This window comes from Miniopterus schreibersii (genome assembly GCF_964146895.1).
Source record: "Miniopterus schreibersii genome assembly, chromosome: 1".
Taxonomy (NCBI): domain Eukaryota; kingdom Metazoa; phylum Chordata; class Mammalia; order Chiroptera; family Miniopteridae; genus Miniopterus; species Miniopterus schreibersii.
In genome coordinates this window covers 160,844,084-160,858,080 of record NC_138101.1, presented here as the reverse complement: position 1 = coordinate 160,858,080, position 13,997 = coordinate 160,844,084, and the positions used below count along the sequence as shown (strand labels likewise).

The window sequence follows — 13,997 nt, the reverse complement described above, 5'->3', positions numbered from 1 at the left end:
TTCTCTACAGAGTATTTCCAACAAGAGAGACACATAGGATTTAAACACACCTCCAGAGACCAAAAGCTAAAAGACTACCCCCCCCCCCAAAGGCTCTGGAAATCCAGAAAAAGAAAAATTAAGGACAGAATGATTATAAACTCTGCTCAAAACCTCCTTACATCCACAGTTTATATCTTCAGCCTGAAAAGTGTTTCCTTTGGCTCTCCTAGGACAAGAGAAATGCCAACAGGAAAAAGAAGTAGATTGTTTTTTAATACTTAAAAAAATGAGAAACAGGCTCTGAAAATATAATAGAATTTTGCCCTATAAACAGAAAATCTCAAAATGCTATAAATTCCTTTTGTCTATCTCTCCCTTGTTACATTATCCTGCAACTCAAAAGAGCTATTCCTTTTATCCAAGACAGACCCAAGGTCTATACTTTCTTAGGTAGCTTACACATTGATCATATCAAGGTCATCTAGGATGAACGACTTCAGGGAATAGGATTTGTTAAAAATGTCTCCTCAGCCAGGCAGGGAAACTTCTTAGTTGCGTGGGTGCTCTCAACCATGACTAAACTGTATTGAGAGAAGTGTATTTTAAAATATTAATATGGCCTGGCACCTTCCTGATGCTAATCCTTCCAGGCCCATCCCAATGGCACAACTGGGAAATTAACTGAAGAGAAAAGCAATCTTCCCTCTGCTCTCCACTTTCAGACGCTCCTCCTCTACAGTTTTGCCATGCACAGGCTCATTCTATACACACACACACATACAGAGACAGAACATGTGTGCGCACACAAATAACTCTCGGCAGGAACCAAAAATCAAAGCCTAACCCCATGGTTTTTAAGTGAGCAAGTCCAATTTCCTTCTTTGTAGCCCTTGACACATGCTGGCTGGGAGCCGTCTGGATTTTTTTTCTGCCTTGTTCCTGCACCAGAAGGCTCTGCACTGCAGGTCAGGGGATGATAAGGAAATGAACAGTGTAATTTCCAAGGCCTCTGAACAGGGCCCTGTCAGCAGCTCTGGAGGCGGGTTACTCAAGCATGGCTTGAAGAGTGAAAACCACAGAGAGGAGGGCTCAGCCAGCCAGCAGTGGCAGGATCTCAGCTGCGTCTGTTACTGCCACCTCCAGCCTAAAAGCTCAAGCCCTGCTGCCTCCCTGGATGAGCTCTGCATGTAAAAGCTCTTATACCCAAATGGCAAAAATACAAGTTCACACTGGGGGAGGAAGATTAAGAACCAGGACTTAGATTTTCCATGCACTCTTGTGTAGAAACAAAAACATTTAGTGCTCTTCCAGCATACATGAGACTGCACATTCTGGCAAACCCACAGTAACATCTATCCAACATATCCTGCCCCACACCAGGGATATGGCCAGAAAGGAAACTCAATTCATATGAAATCTGAAATTCAACAGGCCACTTCAATATCCTTTGAAGCCAATTTTGGTCCCCTACCACCCTAACACAAATATCAGGGGCTTTAGAACACATACATCATCAACATGCAAATTTTCCAACCCATATCTAAAACTTCTGAGCATAGTGCTGGAAGTCTTAACAAACATGTTTATCTATTCATACTGGGCTTCCTGTGTAGGTGAAGTGTTTCTATACTTCAGCCCATTACTGCCTAGGGTAGACTGAGACATATTTCAACTCAAATCATGTTCTTCTTTTCTGATATTTATTGAATGCTTCCCAAGTGCCAAGCACTATTCTAAGTGTTTTATATGGGTTAACTAATTTAATCTTACAACACTACATAGGAACTACTGTTTTCCTCATTTTGGAGATGAGAAAACTGGGGTGTAGCACTTAAATGACTTGCTCAAGACCTCTCAGTTAATAAGTGGCAAAGCTAGAATACAAAACCCAGGGAATCTGGCTCCAAAGTTTACACTCTTAACCATTAAGTTATACATAAGAGTTGATGTGAAATTTAAGTTTAGAAGGCTGGTGTTTTAGGTGAGAAGTGAACCCCACCTTATGAAGAAAATTCACAATGGTTCTCAAACACTAAAGTATATAGCAATTATCTGGAGAGTCATCTAGAAGTAGATTCTGTGCCTCTAGCCCTAAAACATATTTAGCCAATCTGGGGTAGTGTCCAAGAATCTTCATTTTTGACATGCAGGTGATATGATGCACAAGGCTTTATGGGCCACACTTTTAGGAACTCTGCTCTAGATGAATGGTAAGCTTCTCAAAGAACAGGAATCATTTGTTTTATTTGCCAGTGGATATATCAAGCACCAAGCACAATATCTGGACTCTAAAATGCACTCAATTAATGTACTGAATGAATTAAAGGTAATAATGGTATCCAACAGTCTATCATCTCCTTACAACACAGTTAGTATCCACAATAGAGTTAAGGTCTGCCAATTAAAGGTATGTCCAAGAAGCCCCAGGGCAGGGTGGCGGTGGATGTTTTCTTACCTGCAATTGCCAAATAAAGAAGGAAATGGCAATGCCTTGATGATTACAATGAAAATCTGACTGAATGCAATATTCCAGAACACATACAAACACACAACCTCAAGAAGTCAATCTCCAAGTAGCAGTTTAAAAGTGACTTTCTCCTCTTTGTATGTAATAAAATAGGTTCAGCATCAGGTGGAAAAGGTCGTTCTTTGTAAATACGATCATCTTACCAAAAAAATCTAAACTCAGAGATCCTTTTGTCTACAGTGTTAAAATCAGTATGAAAAACAAATGAAAGCAGTCTTGAAGCATACACAAAAAGTAACTCAAAATGGAGCAAAGACCTAAATATAAGACCTGAAACAATAAATTACATAGAAGAAAACATAGGTACTAAACTTATGGACCTTGGTCTTGAGGAAGGATTTTATGAATTTGACTTCAAATGCAACGGAAGTAAAAGCAAAAATAAATAAATGGGACTATATCAAACTAAAAAGCTTCTGCACAGCAAAATAAACTGTCAACAAGACAAAAAGGCAACCAACAGAATGAAAGAAGTTATTTGCAAACAACACTTCTGATAAGGGATTAATATCCAAAATATATAAAGCAACTCAACAACAACAAAACAAACAATCCAATTAAAAAATGGGCAGAGGACCTGAACAGACACTTCTCCCAAGATGTACAAATGGCCAACAGATCCAGGTTTAGGCGAAAGTAGGTTTACTGTTGTTCACATGGAAAATACAATAATTAATAAATAATAATACAAGAATAAACTCTGTTTTGCGTACTCATAACTGTAAACTAACTTTTGCCCCACTCTGTCTATGAAAAGATGCTCAGCTTCACTAGCTATTAGGGAAATGCAAATTAAAACTACTTCACACCTGTTAAAATGGCTATTATCAATAAGATAAGTAATAACAAGTGCCGGAGAGGTTGTGGAGAAAAACGAACCCTCATTCACTGCTGATGGGAATGTAGACTGGTGCAGCCACTATGGAAAACAGTATAGAGGTTCCTCAAAAAATTAAGAATACAATTACCATATGACCCAGCAACCCCTCTTCTGGGTATCTACCAGAAAAAATTCAGAACATTTATTCGTAAAGATGTATGTACCCATATGTGCACTGTAGTATTATTCATGGGCCAAGACATGAAAACAACCAAAGTGTCCTTTGATAGCTGATTGGGATAAAGAAGGTGGTACATATGTGCAATGGAATACTAGGCCACAAAAAAGATGAAATACGGCTATTTGTGACAACATGAATGGACCTTGAGAATATCATGCTAAGCGAAATCAGACAGAAAAAGTCAAAACCCACATGATTTCACTCATATGTAAGATATAAAACTGAAAGCAACAAACGAGACAAACAAAAACTCATAGCAATGGAATAAAGGGCTTTAACTAGCCTGATGCTCTCCTGGACCCAGCTGCAACATGGAACAGAAACTTTGGACACTGGCCCTGTTTCTGGCTTTGCTAAACCCCCAGCTGCACCTTTTTCACAACGGAGCATGGGGCTTTGGAACCTGAGGATGTAACTCCACACAAATGAAGTATTCTACCATATCTCATTCGCCTGTGGGGGCTTCTGAAAATGCTTATTTCAGCAGTGCCCCAAAAACCCCATTCCCACAAGCAACAGAGGAATCTCACTCGTGTATTCCTCTGATAACAGAAGGTGATTTGACTTTGGTTGGTAAACACACAATGCAATATACAGATGATATAGAATTGTATACTTGAAACCCATACAATTTTATTACCCAATGTCACCCCAATAAATTTAATTAATTTTTTTTTAAAAAATGAAAGCAGTCTTGAGATTATCTGGACATTTACCTCCAATGTTTCTGAGGTAGTCTTTAAAGTGGGAAAACAGAGAATCCCTCATAACAATTAAAGACTTGTGAAGAATCCTGGAGAACAACATGACATAAGAATGTGGTAACAAAAAACCTGGTTTCTATGTCTGGCTTTGCCACTGACTACCTGGGAGATCCCAGGCAAGTCACATGACCTCCCTGGTCTTGGTTTCCTCTTCTATAAAATGAGGAGGTTGGACAAGATAATCTTTCCCTGGGCCCTCCTTGAATTACAACACCCAAGTGGAAAACAGAGCTGCTGAGCTGCTGAAGAAAAAAATAAATTAAGCTCAGGCTCCATTGTAGTTAGAGAATACATCTCTGTCCCACATAAATATAATTTTTAAAAATTTTTCCATGAAGAAAAATGCTTGAGGGCATTTGGCTTCAGGAAGCAAAGCTGACTGCTATGCCATTGCTAACTGAGAAAGAACAACTAGAGAAGGAGGGTTAAGAGAGAAGCCTTGAATCAGAAGGAATAAAAAAGAACTGACCTTGATTGGGCAATGAATTGAGCTAGAAGGCATAAACCAGGGAAGGAAAACAAAACCAAGGGCAAAGGAAGATGCTCTTAGAACAAAGGATATGATAGCAAGCATGATCAGAAGGCAAAATAGCTAAGAGCATACTTTATCATTTTCTTTGTATCCTAAAGTAATAGGGGAAGTGGTAAATATATGAAGCATTCTGAGAGCAGCAGCAGCAGAGTGCTTCTACCTTGCAAGATGAAAAGCAGCAGCTAAAGAGGTGAGAGGAGCTTCTAGTTGCAATCTTCTAGATCCTTTAGCCACTAGAACCTACTGGTTACTTTATATGACTTGGAAAAAAAAGGGAGTATCATTTAAAAGCCTGGTCTAAGTGCCGACTCTGTCTGCAAGACAAGAGTCACCATAGATAGATCACTGCCTTCTGTGGTTTGTAAATTCTTTTACAAATCTGTCAGAGTGGCAATGCAAGCACTAAGCTTGGAACATTCAGACAGGCACCCTTCCTCCTTCCTACCTCCCCTTCCATCCCTAACTTAACAACTTATCAATCAAGCCGCAGGCAAGGGAACAGGCAGGAGCCAGAAGGCTCAGTCTTGTTTATTCCTCAACAATCCACCCCCATCCCATCTCTTCAGCTGGCAGGAAGTATGAAGCAGGAGTGTTCAATAACAATTCAGGGCAGCAGCAGCTGCTAAGAGCCATCTCTGGACTAGAGCTCTGGGAAAACAGCACAGTGAGCCCTGCCAGGGAGAGGTGTGGAGCAAAAGTGAGATCCCATGTAGGGAAATCCACACTCCAGGTTGATAGAAAATTCCCTCGGTCATAGCCTAAGATATCCACCTTGATAAGAGAGAAGGTCCTGAGGTAATCTGAATATTAAAATCTCTCTCCTTTGCCTGGTCGGGCGTGGCTCAGCGGTTGAGCTTCGACCTAGGATCCAGGTGATTGGGGTTCGATTCCCAGTCAGGGCACATGCCTGGGTTGTGGGCTAGATCCCCAGTTGGGGGTGTGCAGGAGGCAGCTGATCAACGACTCTCTCATCATTGATGTTTCTATCTCTCTCTCTCCCTCTCCTTTCCTCTCTCTGAAATCAATAAAGATACATTAAAAAATTTTTTTAAATAAATTTTAAAAAGTTAAAAAAATAAAATCTCTCTCATTACCTAGTAGTAGACATGTGACAATTCTATCTTACACCACAAATTCCCATTTGTCTTCTCTCCTATTTCCAAGGGGGGGGTTTCTGTCAAGACACTTTCTAAATATTATGAGTTTTCTTTCTTCATGACAATTCCCAGCTCAGAGTATGTAATTCCTAGATTATATCAAAACATCTGTTTTGGTTCTCTTGGTTGTCCCCACATGGAAGGAACATTCCAAACCAGTTAAGCCATAGTCAAGCCCATATCTCAGAGAGAAAATCTTAAGTTCCCAGAGACTTAGCTCATAAGCTATCTTACTAATCATCAAACACTGACTGAACATCTATTATGTCCCAAACCCTGGGGTCCCTGTTTCTCGAAAGCTGCTCCACTGCAAGATTCCTAGCCTTCTTTTCCTTAAACTAAGTCTTTTCCTTCTCCTATTCCAGAACCACAGTGTTTTCATCTCCTAGCAACGTCCAAACACTTATTTAAATAATTATTTCAATGGTCAAAGGCTTTATGTAAAAGCACCCCCAGAAACAGACTGTTCAAAAGGGTTGAGGGAATAGGGAAAGGAACTGAGAAAGCAGGTTCATGTGTACAGTAACATCAAAATGCACAATAAATGTTCTGCTTCTAAAAGTAATTCCCAGCCTGGCCGGCGTGGCTCAGCGGTTGAGCATCAACTTAAGATCCAGGAGATTGTGGTTTGATTCCCGGTCAGGGCACACGCCTGGGTTGTATGCGTTCGGTCCCCACTGGGGGGCGTGCAGGAGGCAGCCAATCAATGACTCATCACTGATATATTTTTTTCTCTTTCCCTCTCCCCTCCTCTCTGAAATCAATATATATTTAAATAAATTAATTAATTAATTAAATAAAAGCAATTCCCAGCCCTGGCAAGTGTAGCTCAGAGGTTAGAGCATTGGCCTATGCACCAAGGGGTAGCAGGTTCAATTCCTGACCAAGGGCATGTACCTGGGTTAGGTCTGATCCCCAGTCTCTGATAGGGCGCTTGCAGGAGGCAACCAATCGATGGGTCTCTCTCACATTGATATTTTTCTCTCTCCCCTCCCGTCCCTCCCTTAAAAGAAATTAAATAAATAAATAAATAAAAGTAATTCCCAACAATTTTATCTTCCAAAAACTGAAGCACAATCTCTCTCCCTTTTCTCTCTCATTCTATTGCCCCACTCTCAACTTCCTTGGAAGACAAGGCTTATAACACAGTTACATTATTAAGGGGCAAATTCCCCTGGCACCAACGTGTATTCTTAGCTGAATGGACTGCATCTTTCAGCCCAATTATAATCTGAAGGGCAGCCTCCCAACCAGTCTCTGCACCTATAAGAGAAAATGGGTTCCATTTGCTTCTCTGTTGGAGACTATTATGGACATTTAGAGTTAAATCCAACATGAAGCTAAGCATCATTAATCCTTTCATCCATAGACTAATACTGGGCTTAGAAGATTACAGCATTGAGGCAAGAGTTCTAAAACAGAAAGGAAAATGAGGGCTACTCTCAGAAGTGGCCACTTCTCAGCACAGGAAGAACAATGATTATGAACATGGATATACGGCAAGAGTTTACTGAAGCTAGTTGTAGGGAACAGTCTAATGGGCCTGGAACAGAAGCAAGAACTCCTGGTACTCCTAGGCCTCTTCAAAGCAGTATTATCCATCTGTACCCCAGAGAAAATGGTAAATCGCAGCCAGCACAGGATGAGCCATGCCAGTAACCAGCTGGAACTTGCCTCTGCTGAGGTGGACTATAGCACCTGCCACCTAAACACAGGCAGCTTCTCTGGCAGCTGCCACTGGTAAAAAGGGAATGAACCATTGTGTTATTACTGGAAGAAAATTCACAGCCCTGTTACCAGGGAAGCCCAGATGTTGCTAAGAGCTAAAGATGTGCCAGAGGCAAAGACCAAAATATCTACAGCAAAAAAAAAGCATAAGCTACCACTGGAATCCAGGCACTGAGAGGGTACTAGCACCCAAAAATATACATCCATCCTCTATTTATTAACACTTACATATGGAAATAGGTATTTCCTGTTGCAACTGATGTAATTACAGAGTAATCAACTTATACTGCATCTGCTGGGATCAGCTGAAAGCACAGGGTGAGTAGAACACAGAGTAGAAAATCAAGAGCCAAATGAGCAGCTCATCCCCAGGCCAGCCACTCTGTGGGAAACCGTAAGCTGCTGAAGTTTAGGCAGCCTGAGCTGACCCTAGGCTCACATGTACTCTGCTCCAGCCCTGCAAGCTCCATTTCTTGAGACATGAACTAAGATCATCTTCCCAGAGAAGGAGAGGCCCTCCTAGGGCTGTAGGCACCTGTCCTCCCAAGTCAAACAGAAGGCATGGTATCATCATTACACTGTTTGGCAGCTCCAGGAGACTTTGATTCCCAATAGTTGAGGGAGATACCTGGCCAAGAAGTATACCTTTAGTGGCCAAAGAATCTCTTTCAAGGCTAAACTTTCATAGCCAAAATACTAACTCATAGGCCTGATTAAGTACCTCAGAGTATAGTCATTACCTCCTGCCCCCGTGTTCACCTGCGCCACACTGTGCCCTTTTGCTCTTTGGTAGCCGCCAATACATTACCCGGGAGACATCATGCCATGGGACTTATTTAACCTTTTTCTCCTCTAGAGGCTAACAGTCTACGCCATTTATCCCATGAAGAACAGCACTCAACTGAAAGCCTATTAAGTTTATCAACTTATTAAGCTTATCAATGACTCTGAGGATGAAATGCCAGTCAAGCTAAGAATCACATAAAGGTTGATACCAACATTCGGCAACAAGTGTCTGAAGTGCGACAGAAACAAGGTGGGAGGTTCTCAACTTGGCTTTTAAAAAATTCATTCTACAAGTAGCTGCCCAAACAACAAATATTCTTCTCCAAAATGTCCAGGGCTGCTGTTAATGAATCTGTAGGAAATCCCGATTTGAAACAAAACCATATTAACATTACCAGCTACTCTGACCTTGCAATTGGTCATTACCCACAAACTAATAAGCCTCCCACAGAGTGCACATAGCATTTGGTGGTTAGTCCAGGGCAGTTCTGACTGGCAGTGGGCAGCCAGATCTGGCCACCTCTTACCTTTTCAGACTTGACTTTCTTAAGCGGGCGACACTCATTCTCCCCTTCCTCTGGCTCCGGTTTAGTTCCCAAAGGATTGAGCGCTGCCCCAGGCTCAACAGCTATACTCCCAAGTGGCTCCACAGCTCCTGTATCCACCCCTGCACTTCCATCATACTGACCACCCCGTGCTCCCAAGGGGACTGGCTGGAGGACCCCAGGATCCTTTTCTGAACAAGTCCCCACTCCGTCGCTTCTCTCCTTCTTGCTCTTAGATGAGCTGTTCTCCTTCTCCTTTTTGGAACCGGCTACACTGCGGGATGCCTTAGCCGCCTTCTCTGAGCCCTTGGGAGCAATAGCAGCAACCAGGCTTCCTGCATTGGCACCATCTCCTGAGCGTCCCTGCACCTCTTTCTTGCTAGCTGCCCCCTCACTTGGAGTGAACAGGGAGGTCCCTGGAGTGGGTTTGCTAGTGTCTTTGCCACTCTTATTCCTTTTGGATTTCGATTTGCCTTCCTTCCCTTGAGGACCTGGCACTGGGGTCACAAACTTGATGTTGTCTGGTAGTGTGGCCACAGCATTGGGAGCCGGTATCCCCACCTCCTTTGAGCCTGACATTTCCAGTTTCTGCTGGTCCTTTTCCAGATCGGCGTCCAGGTCAATGATGAGATTCCCTACTCCAATGTCCCATTCATCCCCACTGTCGTATGTCTCAACCGGGTTTGCATCCACTCCTTTCCCTCCGGAGGCTCCACTGCTCAAGGACATCTTAGAGTCAACGTCCCACCTCAAGATTCAAGGCTCTTCCTTGCCCCCAGCTTTCCTATTTTCAGCTTCAGCTATGTTCTCAGACCTGCCACATTGGTCAGTACATGCCCAGTGGACAACATCATTGCTGGAAAAAGAAAATTTAAAGAGCTGTTAAAAGAAACAATACAGGCAAGGAGACAGGCTGAAATAAACTCCCATACATAACAGACCCTTTCCTAGGGGGCTATCACATCATAATGGACAAGACAAACAAGTTCAATTGTACTTCTAACCAAGTCACATTGGACCAGAGAAAAGTTAATTCCCACTGCCTCTCCCCAGGGATGAGTACAATATTTCCAACTGCCCAGAGATTCTGTGGAAAGTCTTAACTAGGAATCCTCTAGAGTTAGTTTCCCATTCCCAGAAGACTTATTTCTACTACCACTGCCAGCTGGCAATCTTCCCTCAATCAATACAAGCTCTGGCATATCACAGACTCAAGTTCTAGCACAACTTTATTACTCCCATCCCCTTTTTCTCCTTGCTACTTGTTGAATTATCAGAGGCTCAGAACATGGACTAGCAAAGGCTTTAAAAGCCCTCTACTAACAGGGCCTGGCCCTACTAAAAATAATATTCTTTGTCATTTTACTATTGGGGGGTGGGTAAGTACAAATAAAAGAGAAAAGCAAGTAGAACTGGGAAAAATAAATCATCAGGAAAAGAGACAAAAATTGCAACTAGAGAAAATATCCTCAGAGAGGCCTCAACCAACCAATTTCAGGTCAGTTAAATCAGCCTTATTAAACTCCAGGTTTCAAATTATATCCAGAGAGCAGAATTCAACGTGGCCTTTCCCATTTCCCACTAAAATACCTATGAAAACACACATATACACACCAAAAATGAAAAATAAAAAAGGAAGAAGAAAAAATTTTCCCTATGAATAACTTAACTACTAAAAACAACTACTAAAAAACCTAACACCAGAATATGGGATAACTCTCCAATTCTTGTAGAAGATTGATGGCACTGTATTGGCCTCATCACATGAAATAGATTGGCTAAAAAGGTGACACGGTGGGGGTAAAAAGGCAATTTATCTCTCTCCAGTTTCTTACTCATGAGACCGGAGGAGTCTACCATCTAGAAAACCCAGCAGCCTTCATATACCATCCCAATATTACTTTATGACAAAGCCAAAGAGATCTGTTCTTGCTCATTGCCCTGTCCACCATCTTTCTATATCCATTTAGAAAATAACTCTCACAAGATAACAGAGCAGAAAGAGCAAACCACTGACTGCACAATGAATCCTACAAAGTGGATTTCTAACAGGTAAATGCTTCAGATAAAACAGAGACCAAACAAATTGTACTTTTTCACCTTCTCTCTCAAGACAGTGTCAAAGAGCCAGGGTGCAGTCCTGGCTGGTGTGGTTCAGTTGGCTGGGCATCACCCCATGCACCAAAATGTTGCCGGTTCTGTTCCCAGTCAGGGCACATGCCCCGGTAGCAGGTTCAATCCCTGGTAGAGGGTGTGCAGGAGGCAGCCACTCGATGGTCCACTTTCACATCGATGTTTCTTTCTCTCTCCCTCTCCCTTCCTCTCTAAAAAAGAAAACATTTTTATCCCTCAAATAAATAAATAGAGCCAGGATGCATCAGTTACAAAAGAAGATGTCCTAGGAGAGCAGAGCTGTACCAAGTGAATGCCTGGTAGCAAATGGGATTTAAGGGAGAAAGGTGTGCACAGTAATCTGCCATTTAGTTGTAGATCTGAGAAGAAAATAATCCTTTACCCAAGTAATGCTTAGTGCCAACAGCAAGCAACCTCTGATGACATAAAGTTTACATAGACTTTACTTCATAAAAGGATAAGCAAAAAGTGTGTATGTGGTAGGGAACATGATATAGGAACTATGAAAAAAAATGCCACCTACAAGGTAGGAAACACCTCTTGAAGAGTCAGAGAAATACCTCTGAAAATAATCTAGAATTCTGAAGAAATTTTTAGTAAAATGTCTGGAATTTTCAACACTATATAAGACTTGGCCTTTATGAAATAGTAGTGTAGTACATATTTGTTCATTCATTCAAAAAAATTGGTATTAATTGCCTACCATGTGCCAGGCACTAAACTAAGTGCTGGGAATTCAGCAGCGAGTAAAGTAGAGAATAAAACAGTGGAACATGGTACTGAAAATAATTTTATTCTATGAAGGGCAGAGAGCATTTCTAGAAAAGAGAATGCCAATTGAATCTGCACTACAGAGGATTATTAAAGCATAGTTCTTCCCACCATCATAATTTATCACCTCTGCAATCTTGGCAATCCTTGCAATTGTGGCTAGGCTTGGAGCATAATTCACATTCATCGAAGGCTTATCCACTCTCCTCCAGAGCTGCGCTATCATTAGTATGTGATTTAACCATTAAACAAACACCATGTTTCTTTAGCCTTGGAAAAACAATAAAACTTTCAAAAGACCCTCCTCTTTAAAAGAAAAAAAAAAGTCCGGCTGGGCATGGCTCAGTGGTTGAGCATCAACCTAGGATACAGGAGATGGAGGTTTGATTCCCGGTCAAGGCACATGCCCAGGTTGCAGGCTGGATCCCCAGTCGGGGGCGTGCAGAAGGCAGTAGATCAATGAGGACTCTGTAATCATTGATGTTTCTGTCTCTCTCTTTCCTTCTCCCGGCCTCTCTCTGAAATCAATAAAGATATATTTAAAAAACCAAAACCAAACCAAAACTTCCTCTAGGAAACAGGAAGGTAATGGAAGAGAGATTCTGAAGGTACATGTAAAGCAAAGAATATAAAGTATATAAAAATGTTAATGAAGTTCTCTACTGTACTGGCTGATGTCATACGAAGATAGAAAGAAATCCCATCTTCCTTTATGAAAGGACAAAAATTGGGCCAACCTCAGACTGCTCTGCAATATCAAATGTTAAGAGAGAAAGGAAAATCTACAAAGTTGTTAAGAGAAAAGGTTGTTTAGTCAGGAGTCTTACACTGAATCAAGTTGTCATGTGTAAAAGCAATAGATTATCAGTTATGTAAGAACACATATACATCTACCTTGTTAAAAACGATCTGAAGCACTAAAATTAGTTTAGTATAGCATAAATTTGAATAATTCTTGTAATTGTTTTTTTTTCCTAGTAAGCATGAAATATTACCATTACATTTTTTAAAAATTGTGCTTCTTCTCAAAAGGGAGCTGGAGATAAAAAGAACATCTGACAGTCTGTGCTCATTTCCAGGTTCCACATCTTAAGTAAGATTTTCATTAAATGGAGGGATGTCCAGAAGAGTATAGTCAAAACCAAGAAGCCATTTCATAAGACAAAAAATCTTATAAACTGTTTTCTTTATCCTGGAAAGGAGAATACTGAGGGGAGACAGGCCGATCAGCTTTAAATATATGATGATTGTAATGTGGAAAAGAGAAATTTATTCCGTGATGCTGAGAGTAGAAACAGGACAGTGAGTAGAAGTTACAGAGGGCAGATGTTTAACTCAGGAAAAGATTTAATAAGCTGCGATTTCCAACAATGGCCCACAATGCTTAATGAAGCCGTATTTTTATCACTGGAAGTATTGAGCAAAAAAAGCATAATCACTTGTCAATCTAATTACATAAAGAATTCTTCTATGTGTGGTAAGGACAGTCTAGACATGCCCAGGGCCTTTTTCAAATCTATAATTCTATTGACAGAATTATGAAAAAATTTTTTTTCCTACTAGAAAACTACTCAGAATTTCTGAATAAGCAGGATGCAAACCCCCCACATACTATGAGGGCTGATCTTTAGTAATACTGATGCTCTTTAGAGAGCTGCTGTCCTATTTTTGAGGGCATTAAGAGTTTCCACAAGTACTGCTTTTCAACCAGGTGACTTTTCAGAAATCCTGCTTTCCAAACCCACAGGCTTCATAGTAGCTTTGGTGGTATGTTTCCAAAGACACACTGTAAAATTGCCAAAGATTCTTTAATCAGCCTGGCTGCAGCAGCCAAACCATTTCCCATCTGCTCCCTACAGCATCCCTGGCTTTATACAGCTAATAATCAACTCTCTGACAGGTCGTTGCAGAGATGTTTAACCCCAGGAGGTAGGGCAACTAACATGCTCGCTGGAAATGAAAAAGCACTGACCTCTTGCTTGCATGGCAGAGAAAGTGCAGAATCAGGAAA

The 13,997-nt window shown here is 41.3% G+C and overlaps 1 protein-coding gene across 1 annotated transcript in view; it reads right to left on the bottom strand.

The window, feature by feature from the left end:
• The window catches only part of ZNF609 (zinc finger protein 609), a 186,931-nt gene that overhangs the window by 152,679 nt on the left and 20,255 nt on the right, over nucleotides 1–13,997 (bottom strand). Inside the window, exon 2 of the mRNA XM_081121694.1 lies at nucleotides 9,065–9,938. Within this exon, the coding sequence (XP_080977820.1) occupies nucleotides 9,065–9,811 (747 nt within the window). The 5' untranslated portion in view covers nucleotides 9,812–9,938. The remainder of the gene's footprint in view (nucleotides 1–9,064; nucleotides 9,939–13,997) is intronic.